We start from the raw sequence: 17,215 nt of genomic DNA, 5'->3' as shown, positions 1-17,215 counted from the left end.
TCCGTTATTAAAAAATGGAAAGAATAAGGCACCACAACAAACCTGCCAAGAGAGGGCCGCCCACCAAAACTCACGGACCAGGCAAGGAGGGCATTAATCAGAGGCAACAAAGAGACCAAAGATAACCCTGAAGGAGCTGCAAAGCTCCACAGCAGAGATTGGAGTATCTGTCCATAGGACCACTTTAAGCCGTACACTCCACAGAGCTGGGCTTTATGGAAGAGTGTGCAGATAAAAGCCATTGCTTAAAGAAAAAAATAAGCAAACACATTTGGTGTTCACCAAAAGTCATGTGGGAGACTCCCCAAACATATGGAAGAAGGTACACAAACATATGGAAGAAGGGACTGGGAAACTGGTCAGAATTGAAGGAATGATGGATGGCGCTAAATACAGGGAAATTCTTGAGGGAAACCTGTTTCAGTCTTCCAGAGATTTGAGACTGGGACGGAGGTTCACCTTCCAGCAGGACAATGACCCTAAGCATACTGCTAAAGCAACACTAGAGCGGTTTAAGGGGAAACATTTACATTTCTTGGAATGGCCTAGTCAAATCCCAGACCTCAATCCAATTGAGAATCTGTGGTATGACTTAAAGATTGCTGTACGCCAGCGGAACCCATCCAACTTGAAGGAGCTGGAGCAGTTTTGCCTTGAAGAATGGGCAAAAATCCCAGTGGCTAGATGTGCCAAGCTTATAGAGACATACCCAAAGAGACTTGCAGCTCTAATTGCTGCAAAAGGTGGCTCTACAAAGTATTGCATTTGGGGGGTGAATAGTTATGCACGCTCAAGTTTTCAGTTTTTTTGTCTTATTTCTTGTTTGTTTCACAAGAAAAAATATTTTGCATCTTCAAAGTGGTAGGCATGTTGTGTAAATCAAATGATACAAACCCCCAAAATCTATTTTAATTCCAGGTTGTAAGGCAACAAAATAGGAAAAATGCCAAGGGGGGTGAATACTTTCGTAAGCCACTGTACATGTGAATTCATAAAGAGATGGGTGGGGCTTAAGAGGGTGTGAATGATCCTGAATAGGCGTAAAAAAAGAAGACCTCACTAGCAAGTGTTAAAATCACATCAATAACTTTGAAGGGCTTATTCTCAAAAGTGGGTAAATTAGTATAGAAACTTTCATAGCAGCATTACTTTCCCATTGATTTCTCGAATTGCAGTGTATGATATACCATTTTGAAGCCTGTACTGTATAAAACCTGTATAAACTGTATAAAATAACAGTGGGAGGGGACTTTTAATGGGGAGGGGACTTTTAATGAGAAATTATGTAGTTTGGTGGGCAATTCGTTATATTTAAAGTTACAATAGGAAAAGAGACAAAAAATAAAAGATTTGTATTTAAGAAACACCACTTAAAAAAGAGCGTAGGAGGGCAAATGGGCAGGTGCACCAGCACCCCTAGGGCTCCATCTGTGCACGTGCCTGCTGGTATCTCATCTCTCAGTGGTGAAGCATTGTCTCCTTCAGAAAGGTAACTCATAATCACTTTCTCTGCATTGTTCCATCCAGTGGACCCTGGTGAAGGACACATAGGCATTTCCATTAGTATTAGCATTAGGCGCTAATCTTCCCAATTCACCCCATCTCAGCTCCTTTCCACCAGGTCCTAACCTCACTCAGCAGAGTTAAATGGGCCCATGGTGATGATGCCTGAGGTCGTCAGGAATGAGTGCTCATCACAGTGCCGCGCAAATTAGACAATTGACAGCTCTGTGTGTGTTTGTGTGATGGAAAGTTCAGTGTGTGTGTGTGTGTGTGTAAATATATGTCTGTCACGCTTAGGGCTGGCACAATTACTGTATAACCGTGTAACCGACAGTTATGGATGAAGACCGTCATGAAAATAAAATTACTGTCATCATCGTTTAAAAATAATACAACGGGACGGGACGGTCGGGCATTCGTGTGGTTGAGTCAATTTCAGCTGTAACATAGACTCTACAACGTGAGGAAATGTTGTTGCTCCATGCTGAAACAAGCAAGGGTTGTAGCAAACTAGTCTTTGGTTGCCTAGGCAATGCCCCCCTTCCTGCAGCAGCACATGCAGTCAGGAGCGGAGGAGAGGAGAAAATGTGCGTGTACATTTTTATTAATTGTTTTACTTTTTCTCTCTCTCTCTCTACTTTTTTCTGTAGAGTGCTGTCTCCTGCATTTTTTTATATGCCAGCCTCCAACATCTTCTCCCCATGATGTCTTAGAATAGAGATGTTTAATCATCTCCTCACAGCAATCCTTTTCAAAGCTGTGTAAGATCAGACAGACCTGTCTTGTTGTGGACAATCACAGGTAGGCCCTGTCTTCGGTGATTGCATTGATTGACCAGCACCTTTCTCAGTGTGTGACTGTGTGAGCTACAGTAGCTGTGATTTGGCCATTGATACTGTCTGTGTTTTTCATGCCATATGGGACTGGCGGGACTGGAATTTATCAGAGCTCTCCCCTCCCATTGATTATAGAATACAATTCATATTATTCCAGGGAGGTCAGTGATGCTGAATCAATGAGGCGTAGCTGATGAAGAGAACACACTCACACACACTGATATATGGTGACATTTGTCACAGATGATTTAACACACACTCAGCGTATTCCTGTACACACAGGTTTCAGATACAGTCACAGCAAGGAGCGTAATCAATGCAGTGTAATCAATGGACACATTAATAGGCATCTTGTGTTTGTGTGTGTGTGTTTCTGTGGGCATCCGTATGCATGTGTGTGTGTATTGAATTCAGTGTATACTTTGTTAAGTGACATAACGACACAGCAACTGTCTGGCCACCCTTTCTTTGACAGTATGCAAATGTTAAGTTATGAATAATTCATGATCCGGTTATTCTGTCCTCTTGGTTGGGGTTCAGGTGATTCTGTACCTTTACTAGTGATACAAGTCTTTGTAGTTTGTCTGAACAGCGACCATTTTGACTTTTATGAGTTTGGAACACAGGTGACCTGACGCCAGGTGACTCATTGTTCCTTCAGGATGACTGTGTTAGAGCCCTCTGCCCTGTTGCCTGGAGAATAACAGGGATAGCTAATGACCTGTCCTTCCCTTCAACCCATATCAATGGAACTCAATGGCACTTAGACCAGGGGTAGTCAACTCTACTCTGGCCCTGGCTGTAGACTTTTGTTCCAGCCAATGTGGCTGGCCAGCCCTACTCCTGCATAGCTACGTAGAGGGTGTGCAGGCTTTTGTTCCAGCACTGATTCAACTGATATGCTGCTGATTAGTAGAATCGTAGTGTTGGGCTACATTCAAATAAAGATGTTTTATTGAGGCCCTGGGGTTTCGGATGTAAAAGTTGTGCTTCAGAGTGTACTCAGTGGTAATTATCTGAATGCAGGCCCTCTGCTGCCTGGTTAACATCAGCCGTCCTCTCCTCTCCCCTCTCCTCCTCTGCTCTCTCTCGCCACTGCTCTTATCTCCTCTCCTCCTCTGCTCTCTCTCTTCACTGCTCTACTTTCCTCTTCCCTCCACTGCCATATTCTAGTCTCACATAATTGGTTGTCTAACATATTTACCACGTGTGTGTGTGTGTGTGTGTGTGTGTGTGTGTGTGTGTGTGTGTGTGTGGTGTCCAACTGTCGCAGTGTGGTTTAATTGGATGCTCTGTGACACGACTGAACCCTACCTCCATCCCCTCACCTCGTGTTCCTCCTCTCTCTCACCTCCCTCCTCCCCTCAGCTCTGCCTCCTCCGCCTCCACCTCACCTGTCTGGTAATAAGGCAATCGGTTATCTCTCGCTCTCTGGTTGATGACGGTGAGATGCCGCTCTACCCACCATCTCTGATGAGCTGTAATGTAACCTGCATGCTAATGTTAGCCTAGATAATAATATGAATAATTCTTAGAAGAAACAGTGCTATCTAGAACATAAAAGGGTTATTCGGCTGTCCCCACAAGAGAACCCTTTCAAGAACCCTTTTGGTTCCAGGTAGAACTCTTTTGGCTTCCATATAGAACCCTTTCCACAGAGGGTTCTACATGGAACTCAAAAGGATCCTACCTGGAACCAAAAAGGATTCTACCTGGAACCAAAACAGCCTTTTTTCTAAGAGTGTACAGTGGGATACAATGAGGGTGGTAGTAGGCTGGCCAGAGAAATAAAAGCATTCAGTGGAGGCCAGACTCGGTGAAGGTAGTAATTATAAAATGGCAACTTGTATTGCGTCTTTGATAAGTTAAATTTGACTTTCAAATATCTTTGCCACTTTGATCCAGACATTATTTAGGAAGATGACCTAATTAATGTGCCAGTGAGGGGTTGTCTGGTAACATGGGGTCATTAGCTCTGAGTGTATCTACATTTGGGAAGGACAAAAATATCAGTCTCAAGCCCATGATATTTCATTTGACCGCAGGCCCAAGATTGAGAGCAGTGGTATTTGGATGTGTGTGTGTGCGTATGCGTGTGTGTTTGTGTGTTCATGTGTGTGTGTGTGTGTGTGTGTGTGTGTGTGTGAGTGTGCATGCATGCATGTGCCGCATGTGCTTCTGTGCATGTTTATGTTTGCATACACAGAGCAGGATGGAGGGCTTCTTTTCAGAGGGCAGTGACCTAAATCTCGGTTGTCAGTGAGAGGGAGGCAGCTTTGACAGGTTGACACAGAGATGGTGATGGCATCCATTAATAACTCGAGCCTGTCTAGGGTTGGACTGGGCCTCCCACTAAGTCTGGAGCCCCAGCAACAACAGAGAACAGGCCTAACCAAGACCGAGACCAAGAAATCATACATCCCTCATGACTAAGGCCAGGAGTTACCTGACCAGGAAAACTCTGGGCCTAGTTATAGCCTGTAGGTTATACATGTATAGTTTTTGCGCTTTACATTTAATTTTCACAATGATATTACAATTGGATTGCAATAGTCTTGTTTGTGTTGAGCTGCCTGTGGTTAGCGTTCCATAGCCTGAGGGCACATAAAGCTCTCTGGAACAGTTCAAAACCCAAACCAAACCACATGAGATCTGTCTAAGATGCTCTGTCAAAACAGTTCACAGACCTAGCTCAGTTAAATGGCTTCCTCTTAGCTTTCATAAGCAAGCATATGGCCCCAAACACAACTATTTACTGCAAATGACAACCCGCTCACACGGTCTAGCTACAGTATATTATCTACACTCGAGTTAACCACTTACTGTGTAATGTGACATGAAAACACATGCATATCGGAGGAGGTTGTAAAGGTCTTGAAGGTAAAACTGTTGTGGATGATGAGGGGGCTTGACCCAGAGAACCTCCAGTTATAAGTAGAACATTACCTCCAAAGCTATCATCTAGCCAGTTAGTCTAGAACCAGTGAAATAGGTCAGAGCACGCTTATATTATCCTAGATCAGAAGAAACAAAGAAACCTGACAGAACTACTCTCTAGTGTCGTGTCTATAACACTCTGTGTCCACCCAATATATTCTATCTGCCCTCTCTCTGAACCACTACTCAAGGGGAAAAGAGAAATAACAAAAAACAGAGAGATGAAGGATGAGACAGTATGAAACAACCCCACTGAAGTGTTACTGAGGAAGAGGGAGGAGTGTGTCTCAAAGAGCTGACAAGATCATTCATCTCTCCCTTCTTTCACAACCTGCGGCCATCAGATCCACATCTCCTCACATAGCTGACAGAATCACACAGGTGGATCCTCACTGACCAGCTGTATCAGTACTCTGTATGACGGGGAATATATACAAGGGGATGGAATGTTATTCTTTACAACATGCCAGTTTCTCTGAAATCTCAGTTATTGTAAGATAGCAACACGCCTCAATTACTTTGGAAAGGTAGCAGTTTCTCTGAAATGGCATAGTTATTATTATGGAGTTTTAGTTTTCACAACATATCAGTTTTTTCTGAAATGGAACAGTTATTGTAAGATAACAACATCCCTTTCATCGTTAGCTAGACACAGGCAGAAACCTGACAAAACAGTTGTATTGTTCAGTGTTATTTTCACAGCCTTTCTGATCTGTTGTAAGCTGCTGTTATGTTTGCTAGCTGCGTGTTAACTTTGAATACGTATAGACAGAGTGCGTGGTCACTACTGCACTCTGATACCACTGCACACCAAACGTAGACGAAGTCGACGACAGTCACAGCTCCCGAAATAGGAGAGCAGTGATGTTGTTCAAATGACATCCCAGAAAACATCAGAGAAACAGTGAAAGTACAGTTTTATTTGTAGCTTGGCCTATTTCGAGTACGTCAAACAACACATCATCACAAACAGTCAAATAATGTGGGTCCATACTTGCGACCACTTACATTTAAACAGGTTGTCAGGTACAAAATGCATATCAGCCAATTAGAATTTTGATTTACTTGCAGATGACAGAACAATCACTTTCTTCTTAAAAACACCTGGATGTGTGTGAAACAGATAAATAAAAACGTGAGATATGAAAATGTTGTCTAACGTTAGTAGTAGCTAGTAGCCTAGTCAAGGATGCATCAATGGAATATTGTCACACAACGTTTTGTTACAGATTAATGGAACAAAAATAAACCTTGAATTTGTAGGTTGAAAAATATCATTTTACTGGCCAGGATTAACCTATTTTAAGAAATGCCATTGGTGGGTGGATATCAAGTCTAAGATCTTTGATAGGTTGATGAAGAATTTGTGCCAGGATATAATCAGTGCCACCTATTGAGGTTAGCATAGGGCTAATGTGTGCCATGTTATCTGATGGGCCAGCTGCAACTTACCGTTCTGTCACATGCTAGTAAATCAAATATTTTAATTGGCTGATAATTGGCTGCCGGAGAACCTGTTTACATTTACATGGTTGCTTATGTTCGGAAGTTGCACCCTGTGTGTTTGCACTTGTGTGATGAGCATTGCTATTGTGATTTTCCTACAGTGAAAAAAGTCATTTTCACAAATCCATCTTTCTTGGAGGAATAGCCTTGTTAAGGCTAGATTGCGGTTGCCATTTAAAGAGCATCCAAGGTGGTTGTGGGGAGCGTGACCTGTTATTTGTGTTGTTGTAGATGAGTGGCCCCCATTAACTCCCAGATGATGGTGGGGTAGCGTGCTGTATCTGTCTGGCTGAAAACCAGTCAGAAGGAAGGATTCCTGATGGAGGAGGGTCAGAGGTCGATAAGAGTGACTGACAGAAAGCTGAAGCAGAGATGGGGTAGGAGGGAGATTCAAGGGTTAGATCTGACATCTGCTTATAGTTTGAGCAACATAAATTGTTACTCTAACAGCCTCCTGTGGGATAAATGTGTTATGTTCATATTGATCTGTTACCCCGGATATTAAGTGTACCTGGGATTTTATAGCAAAGTCATTCGTAATACATTGGTTCTTGTGGGGCCTTAGTGGCATTTCTGCCCAGTTCCTATTCACTGTCTTGGGACCAGTCCAGTTTGACAGGGATGATTGAAGACTGTAGAGGAAAACAGTAACAGAGACTGTAAAGTCATCTGGATGTATTCCTGTGTCTTCCTCTGACTGGTTTTCCTCATCAAGCAATGTGAATAGAGGAGGCTGGTGGGAGGAGCTATAGGAGGACAGGCTCATTGTAATGGCTGTAATGGAAAAAATGGCACGGAGTCAAACGTGGTTTCATTATGTTTGATACCATTCCATTCCAGCCATTATAATGAGCCCATCCTCCTATCGCTCCTGCCACCAGCCTCCTCTAAATGTGAAACGTCCTCTATTTCAGTCTTTAGCACATTCTCTCTTCCTTTCTTGTGTATTCCCTCCTTCAGGTTCTCTACAATCCTTTGGGGGATGTCTAAACCAAGTCTGGCATTCTGTTGTTTGCCAATGCATACTTTTACATTTTAGTCATTGAGCAGACACTTATCCAGAGCTAAGGGATAGATTTTTCACCTAGTCGGCTCAGGGATTTGAACCAGCGACCTTTCGGTTACTAGCCCAATGCTCTTAACTGCTAAGCTACCTTCCGCCCCACACACACATACACACACGCGCACATGCACAGGCACACACACACACACACACACACACACACACACACACGCACACACACACACACCACATACACACATACACACACACGAACACACACACACACACACACAAAACCAATATCCGCTTAGTTGAAGTCTAACTGATTGTTAGGCCCGGGGGTGAGCAGCCCTGCTAGTCATAGAGGGGTGTTTGCTTATCTTCTGCAATATTGGCCATTTGTCATAATCACGGCACAGCATAGGCTTCTATTGATGGTGAATACAGAGTCATTTTTATAGATGAAACAGAGACAGCTTGCCTGTATAACTGACTGTGTGCTATTTCAGGTTTGTGTTCCTCTGCCCAGGGAAGATGCAGTACAAAGGAAGCAGCAGCATTGTTGCATTGTAATGATTTAGAACTATGAGCACACAATAAGAAGACGACTCTGACAAACACAGCATCCAATACACTTGTTGTTTGTCTCTAGTGTGAAGGGCCTATACAGTTCAACGGAAGTGCAGCTGTATTCCACATCTATACTGAGGCCATGGCCATAGAATAAATCATTTTTTATGTAGTTTTGCTGTACTGAAACAAAGCGGTATGCTATAGCTAGAGCAATGACTGCACAACTGTAGGACTCAATATTTAGCTTCTCCTAGGCAGAGTAGTAACTACTGTAAGTAGATGATGTTACCTGAAACCATGGCCATTTCTTTGATCATTGCCGTTAGTAGTGTATGCTCTGTACTAGGCTGTACTTTAGCTGGGATGTGTAAAGCCAGTGAGATTTGGGGCTGTGAGGCGAAGTGATAACCAGAGACTCTCAGTGGAGCACAGTCGTCACCTTCTCCTGCACCCCCTGTTGCCTCCTACATCTACTGTCACCCCCTGCCCATCCCCCCACCCCTGCTCTCTTAAAATGCAATTTCCTGCTGGCGAAGGCCCTTCTGGGGGGGTCTCCGGGTGCCTGGGACACACGGATCTAACACTTCTCATCCTTCTTGCACCCCTGAGCAACCCGATAGGAAGACAATTAGGGAGAGGCGTGTAAATGTCACAGGAAGCAGGGACCTCATCACTGAACACCGCAGGGGGTTCTGGGAGAAAACAAACGCCCCCCCTCGGGCATGGTCGACTGCAGAGAGGGACCTGCAGAGTGCACTGCTATTAACAGTCTGAGGGGCATTCTGTTTGTGTTTGCTAATCTAGTTTGGGAAGGAGAAAGTAGCCGTAACAAAAAAAATGCTTCAGAGTTTTTTAATGGAGTGCAAGGCGACATACGCATCAAGATGCCTTAGGAATGCCTAGAGGTATTCATTAGTAGGACTATAGTACTATATAGTAGCAAAACATTTTGTGTAAGTTTGGTGACTTTTTAATAAAACCTTTCATAGGGTTAATCAATTAAAATCTTGCATAGAAAGTTATTGCTCTCCCATTAAAATGTTCCAGTGGAATTCTCAGAGTGCGTCAGATTAGGAGGAGATCTCACCACCTCTACGGAGTTATTTTCAGAACAGGGTGATAATTGAGCTGTTGCTTTTTACAGCCAAACAGTAGTCTTCTCTCTCGTGTAGCGTCAATGTTTATTATTGGAAATATGAGAGGGAGTTTTCCAGACCAATGACTGGGAAGGGTTTTAGATTAATCTAGCCTGTCAATTTTGCTACTGCACCGTTACCTGTGAGTGAGTTAGGGATGATACTTATGAGGAAATGTCAGTGATGAGTTCTCCTATAAATTAACAACATATTAGTTATAAAGAGAGTGAGGGAATTTGCCATTGTTAATCTCATAAGAAAAAGCTCTGCCTACCCTTCAGCGAAACCAACTAGAGATTTGCCATGATGGGGACTTTGGTCGACATGTTGGCTCAAGTCCTTGGAAAATCCCAAGGCAATGTTTTGAGCTTGATATCAAATCAAATCAAATTTTATTGGCCACATGCGCCGAATACAACAGGTGCAGACATTACAGTGAAATGCTTACTTACAGCCCTTAACCAACAGTGCATTTATTTTTTTTAAATAAAACAACAACAAAAAAAGTGTTGAGAAAAAAAGAGCAGAAGTAAAATAAAATAACAGTAGGGAGGCTATATATACAGGGGGGTACCGGTGCAGAGTCAATGTGCGGGGGCACCGGCTAGTTGAGGTAGTTGAAGTAATATGTACATGTGGGCAGAGTTAAAGTGACTATGCATAAATAATTAACAGAGTAGCAGCAGCGTAAAAGGATGGGGTGGGGGGGCAGTGCAAATAGTCCGGGTAGCCATGATTAGCTGTTCAGGAGTCTTATGGCTTGGGAGTAGAAGCTGTTGAGAAGTCTTTTGGACCTAGACTTGGCACTCCGGTACCGCTTGCCATGCGGTAGCAGAGAGAACAGTCTATGACTAGGGTGGCTGGAGTCTTTGACAATTTTGAGGGCTTTCCTCTGACACCGCCTGGTATAGAGGTCCTGGATGGCAGGAAGCTTGGCCCCAGTGATGTACTGGGCCGTACGCACTACCCTCTGTAGTGCCTTGCGGTCGGAGGCCAAGCAGTTGCCATACCAGGCGGTGATGCAACCAGTCAGGATGCTCTCGATGGTGCAGCTGTAGAATTTTTGAGGATCTGAGGACCCATGCCAAATCTTTTCAGTCTCCTGAGGGGGAATAGGCTTTGTCGTGCCCTCTTCACGACTGTCTTGGTGTGTTTGGACCATGATAGTTCGTTGGTGATGTGGACACCAAGGAACTTGAAGCTCTCAACCTGTTCCACTACAGCCCCGTCGATGAGAATGGGGGCGTGCTCAGTCCTCTTTTTTTTCCTGTAGTCCACAATCATCTCCTTTGTCTTGGTCTTGTTGAGGGAGAGGTTGTTGTCCTGGCACCACATGGCCAGGTCTCTGACCTCCTCCCTATAGGCTGTCTCATCGTTGTCAGTGATCAGGCCTACCACTGTTGTGTCGTCGGCAAACTTAATGATGGTGTTGGAGTCGTGCCTGGCCATGCAGTCATGGGTGAACAGGGAGTACAGGAGGGGACTGAGCACGCACCCCTGAGGGGCCCCCGTGTTGAGGATCAGTGTGGCAGATGTGTTGTTACCTACCCTTACCACTTGGGGGCGGCCCGTCAGGAAGTCCAGGATCCAGTTGCAGAGGGAGGTGTTTAGTCCCAGGATCCTTAGCTTAGTGATGAGCTTTGAGGGCACTATGGTGTTGAATGCTGAGCTGTAGTCAATGAATAGCATTCTCACGTAGGTGTTCCTCTTGTCCAGGTGGGAAAGGGCAGTGTGGAGTGCAATAGAGATTGCATCATCGGTGGATCTGTTGGGGCGGTATGCAAATTGGAGTGGGTCTAGGGTTTCTGGGATAATGCTGTTGATGTGAGCCATGACCAGCCTTTCAAAGCACTTCATGGCTACAGACGTCAGTGCTACGGGTTGGTAGTCATTTAGGCAGGTTATCTTAGAGTCCTTGGGCACGGGGACTATGGTGGTCTGCTTGAAACATGTTGGTATTACAGACTCAGTCAGGGACATGTTGAAAATGTCAGTGAAGACACTTGCCAGTTGGTCAGCACATGCTCGGAGTACACGTCCTGGTAATCCGTCTGGCCCTGCGGCCATGTGAATGTTGACCTGCTTAAAAGTCTTACTCACATCGGCTACGGAGAGCGTGATCACATAGTCATCCGGAACAGCTGGTGCTCTCATGCATGCTTCAGTGTTGCTTGCCTCGAAGCGAGCATAGAAGTGGTTTAGCTCGTCTGGTAGGCTTGTGTCACTGGGCAGCTCGCGGCTGTGCTTCCCTTTGTAGTCTGTAATAGTTTTCAAGCCCTGCCACATCCGACGAGCGTCAGAGCCAGTGTAGTACGATTCAATCTTAGCCCTGTATTGACTCTTTGCCTGTTTGATGGTTCGTCGGAGGGCATAGCGGGATTTCTTATAAGCGTCCGGGTTAGAGTCCCGTTCCTTGAAAGCTGCAGCTCTACCCTTTCGCTCAGTGCGGATGTTTCCTGTAATCCATGGCTTCTGGTTGGGGTATGTACGTACGGTCACTGTGGGGACGACATCATCGATGCACTTATTGATGAAGCCAGTGACTGATGTGGTGTACTCCTCAATGCTGTCTGAAGAATCCCGGAACATGTTCCAGTCTGTGCTAGCAAAACAGTCCTGTAGCTGACCGTATATTGATTATTTTGAGATGATTTATTTAGTGGTTGATATATCAGTGTTGTTTCCACCCTGCAGGATACAGTGGTTGATATTGTTGTGTTGTGTTCCACCCTGCAGGATACAGTGGTTGATATTGTTGTGTTGTGTTCCACCCTGCAGGATACAGTGGTTGATATTGTTGTGTTGTGTTTCCACCCTGCAGGATACAGTGGTTGATATTGTTGTGTTGTGTTTCCCCCCTGCAGGATAATGTGGACCTGGGAGACCTGATGTTCTCTCTGTGCTACCTGCCCACCGCCGGCAGACTGACCATCACCATGATCAAGGCCAGGAACCTTAAGGCCATGGACATCACTGGGGCATCAGGTAGAACTCAACACTACCTCACACCATATCAACACTACCACAAAAACACATTGTATTTCACTGTGGATTTCTATTCAGCACACTACTATAACACTGTATCCAATTATTGCTATGTGTTTCTATTCAATACTACCTAACATGAACATATGCTGTATACAACAGAAATATGTCTCTCTCTCTCTCTCTCTCTCTCTCTCTCTCTCTCTCTCTCTCTCTCTCTCTCTCTCTCTCTCTCTCTCTCTCTCTCGCTCTCTCTCTCTCTCTCTCTCTCTCTCTCTCTCTCTCCTTTCCTCTCTTCATCTCCAGACCCGTATGTGAAGGTCTCTCTAATGTGTGACGGTCGGAGATTAAAGAAGAGGAAGACCTCCACTAAGAGGAACACTTTGAACCCTGTCTACAACGAAGCAATAGTCTTTGATGTCCCCCCAGAGAACATTGACCAGATCAGCCTTATGATCGCTGTCATGGACTACGACCGGTGAGTCAATGGACTTTAACTCAGAGATCCAATAGATTTGAACTCAGTGACTCAGTAGCTTTTCAATTGTGGTTCTTATGCAGTATATACCTCTGTGCTACTTGTCAGTCTCTCAGGCTTCTTATAGCCTCTTGAGAGAGTAGATACCTTCAGTCAAGACAATACTGATTCAGAATTGATCCAAGGCCTATAGAGGGTTAAAAAGCTTTCAAGGCAGAGAGTGAAATAGAGAAGGTTACATTACCCCAGGGCCTCCTATCTTGTGGGTAGCATTCCAACATCTCCTCGGCTTTATCTTCCTTCTATTCTTTCTCTCATCTCTTCTTATTTTAGCACCGCTATGTTTTTCTAACATAGCAAATGTATCATCATTACTGTGAAGGCAGACATATTCACAAGATCACCTAGCTTTGAATGACTGTTCTGTCACACCATTATTGAAAATATACTCTCATTCTGTCGCATCATTCAGTTCTGTCACACCATTCATACAGACGCAATATGAATGTTCTTTCCTGAGATTTCACATCCCATCAAACATTTCTATTCTTCACTGAATTCACACATTTTCAATTAGTCATGTGATTCACTTTTAGATCCACACAGGGTTACTGTAATGTTACTTTAATGTTCTATCTAAAGTTAGGAATACATTTGTAGGTTTATCTTACTACCCAAGTAAACATTAAGTTTAGATAGAGACAATACTCCTTCATCTCCAGTCCGAAGGTAGGAGTAATGAAGGTCTCTGTGTGTCTCCCTATCCAGTGTAGGCCATAATGAGGTCATCGGGGTGTGTAAAGTGGGCAACGATGCAGAGCACCTGGGCCGAGACCACTGGAGCGAAATGCTGTCGTATCCGCGAAAACCCATCGCCCACTGGCACCCGCTCATAGAGGTAAAGCCGGTGTTTGTTTGTGTGTGTGTGTGTGTGTGTGTGTGTGTGTGTATGTGTGTGTGTGTGTGTGTGTGTGTGCCCACATATGTGTCTTTGTTTCTAATGGATCATTTTCAAGGTTTGTCTCAACTGAAATAGGTTTGTTTGCATACTGTCAAAATACCCGACATCTTTGAGTTGACTAGTTTGACCGATGTCTGGTGGTTTCAGACTTCAGACGGTTGAGTGCCGTTACCTGCCACAGAAACTCATTCAAAATTATTATCCTATTTTCTAAGGCCTCATTCTTCTCATTAATCAATACCCTAAGAGGTTCTTAACCTCTCTATCTCCCAGCGCAAAAAATCCTCCATTGTTAAAAACAACCGCAGCTGAGAATGGCAAGGCTCTCAGCGAGTAGGTCTACCTTGATGTTTTGAAGTTGTAGTTGAGACAAATCTACTAAGAAAAAAAACAATTAAAATCAGACTTTCATGTGTGCAGGTGGTCAACGGTAGTTACTTCCCAAGCATGGCAGCAAGAATACTGATTCTTCTGAAGAAGAATCAAGGCCTTTCTACATTTCATGTCTACATTGCATTGTATAAGATGTTATTATGTACAAGGTAGCTGAACAATGTATACATACAATAGCTGACATTAATTGGAAATATATTTTCCCCCAAGGTATAAGAATACATATATTATTATTATTATTATTATTATTATGGCAGAGTGTGGAGAGGAGTGTTGAGGAGTTGAAGGAGAGTGTGTGACCTGTACACTCAGCCTTGAGTAATGGCTTTATTGTGTTGGCATCAAAGGAGAGTGTCTTCCTGTTGAACACAGCTGAGTGAACCACCAAGGTCTAGAGAGGGAGCGAAGGAGAGAAAGAGACAGACAGACAGACAGACAGATAGAGAGAGACATACTGCAGATGAAGTGAAAGAGACAGTAGGAGAGCAAGAAAAGAGGTAGAGCGACAGACAGAGCAGGATTTGAGAAATGGAACAATTAAGCAGACTATTCTGTTTGCTTCAGGGTTACTTACTTAATTACATTATGTGACTATGCTTTGAAATCCTCATTTGAGCCCCCAGGAAAGCACATCTATTATTTAGCAGTCTGCCTCCCCAGCCATTTGAATCAATGTTGTTCTGCCTTCACAAGGCCCTCCCCCCAAAAATCACATATTCAAAACACGCCCGGGACGTGAAAGGACTTCAAACGCAACTATGTTTGTTTATGTTTGTTTGCTCTGTAACCCATCACTCTCTCCCTCACTCTCTTTCTGTAATGGCTTCTGTCTTTTTGCTTTTTAGCCAGCAAACAAAACAATTACTGTCAAGAAGAACTGACCCTTTCACTGGAAAATAGATCTGACCTCGCTGAGATGAAAAGAGAGGAAAACATTTTTCTGCTTGCTTAACTAACCGATTCTAAGCGGCTAGATTTCTGCAAGCGAAAGAAGAGAATCAATCAAGAGCTTTCATGTTGAAGTGCTGGGAGTTTGAGAGAATCTTTGTTTTCACTACGGGTGCTTTAGAGAGTAGTTCTGTTTGGCAGTCCTCTAAGGAGGATTCAGAGGAAATAAAGATCATTTCCAAAACAGATTTTACTGTGGCACAGCTTGTTACTTAGCACATACAATTAGTGAGAGAGTCTTGAATTAGTGAAATCTTATTAATGTCTTTAGGTTACAATTGCTGCTTATAAGCTTTAACTACAGTGCAATGAACTTGACCTACTAACAGAACTCACAATTGAATCGGTTAATCAAAGTACCAGATTTGGTCAATACACTGAACCGAAGTGATCTGTTATCTTCATGCCCTCTACAGAATGTCTCTAGGACTACTAATCTACATGTACACAGCTATCTTTATTGGAGATGTATCTCTCTCTCTTCTCTCTCTCTCCCACAGTACCAAGGCACCACAGGCGGGAGCCAGGCAGGGTCCTGTAATTCCCTGAAGACTCCTCCGTCTCCGTAAGCGTCTGGTCCTTCCCGGAATACGACCACAAGGAGAAGAGCCAGGCGGACCAGCCCAACCATAGGAGCATCGGCCTGCTGAGTGGTCGACATACGGTTATACGTCACGACTGTGTGCTGTCGATTTCACGGTTATCAGAGACCAACCATTGTCAGCTCTGTGTCTCTGGGACAGGACTTTTGCATGGGGAGCTGGATTGATTCAGTTGCATGTTGAGTGACCACATAATATGGTTGTTTTCTTTTTTATTCAGTTCCAAAAAGAAAATCGATGACAAAAACAACCAGGCAGTTTTAACAGTTTGATCTAAGCCTGAGTTTGAAGTAACCGTTTTTTACATTAGTCTTGCTCTACCAGTTTTTAATGGGGTGTGTCTGTATTGCACAGTGTACTTAAAATCGACCAGTCGAACTGACATACATCTTTCATTTGGAAACGGTGCATGAGGTCATGGGTTTTGGTGGAATATCTTCTCCTCAGTTGTTTTCTGTTTCTGTTCTTGGAATAGAATGTGAAGTTCTGTCAGATGATCACATGACATGTGCAGTGGCAATTCATTTCTTAGACTTAGTACCTGTACGTAAAAATGTCCTTTCAAAAGTTATCAATAAATATTTATTAATAAAAAACAGCTGGGTGGTCAATGTTAATATTCCTCGCCTGTTGCTATGACAACCACAGATTCTCTTGAGGCGTTAAAAGGCAAGTGTAAAACCAGATGGTAATGAAAACCAACATGCCTAATCTGATCATGTAAATTAATACAATTATTGTGTGTAATTGGGGGATGTAAGCTAAATGTCAAAATAAAATAGCAAAAGGCACAAACTGAGTGACCGCGAAATAGAGAGCGGGGGAGAGACGACCAAGACCAGAGAGAAGGGGAATCAAGAGATAGTCATATGACATTAACAGAGAAATGTGTGTGTGCCTGTGCGTGTGAGTCTAAGTGTTTTTCTGAGAGATGGAGATGGGGTCTAGTCATGTGTTTTGTACCTTGTCGATGATCCGTTGTTTATTTTAGCATATTACAAATCCTATCAATGAGATTGCACCCGAGTGGATAACCATTACAGGAAGAAATGCCTGTATTAGTGAGCAGGTTACTATTGACTCCACATAGAACCAATGCCAAATTAACATCTGCTCGGAACATTCACAGATGACTTATCAATATGCTTTAGAATAATCTGGATACATGCCTAGTTGCTAACCACTGTTTCACTTTATCAGCTGGGTTCAGTCAATAATACTGTGTTGCTATGCATACCTCTTGGGGATACATGTACTTGTACATTTGAGGCTCTGACAGAATATTGACTCCACTGTTTCCTCCGGTATCATACAGGCTCGTCAGTTTTAGAGCAAACTGATTGGCTATCGAACC

At 43.7% G+C, this 17,215-nt stretch overlaps 1 protein-coding gene across 1 annotated transcript in view; it reads left to right on the top strand.

Moving 5' to 3' along the window:
- The window catches only part of LOC121557023 (synaptotagmin-9-like), a 44,880-nt gene extending 28,421 nt beyond the window's left edge, over nt 1–16,459 (top strand). Inside the window, exons 4-7 of the mRNA XM_041870914.2 lie at nt 12,359–12,479; nt 12,786–12,957; nt 13,726–13,855; nt 15,760–16,459. Coding sequence (XP_041726848.1) covers nt 12,359–12,479; nt 12,786–12,957; nt 13,726–13,855; nt 15,760–15,828 — 492 coding nt within the window. The 3' untranslated portion in view covers nt 15,829–16,459. The remainder of the gene's footprint in view (nt 1–12,358; nt 12,480–12,785; nt 12,958–13,725; nt 13,856–15,759) is intronic.
- Nucleotides 16,460–17,215: the final 756 nt, after the last annotated feature.

The sequence above is a fragment of the Coregonus clupeaformis genome, unplaced genomic scaffold, assembly GCF_020615455.1.
Source record: "Coregonus clupeaformis isolate EN_2021a unplaced genomic scaffold, ASM2061545v1 scaf0132, whole genome shotgun sequence".
NCBI classification, from domain to species: Eukaryota; Metazoa; Chordata; class Actinopteri; order Salmoniformes; family Salmonidae; genus Coregonus; species Coregonus clupeaformis.
Note: the sequence above shows the minus strand (reverse complement) of the source record. Positions and strands in the feature narration are given on the sequence as shown.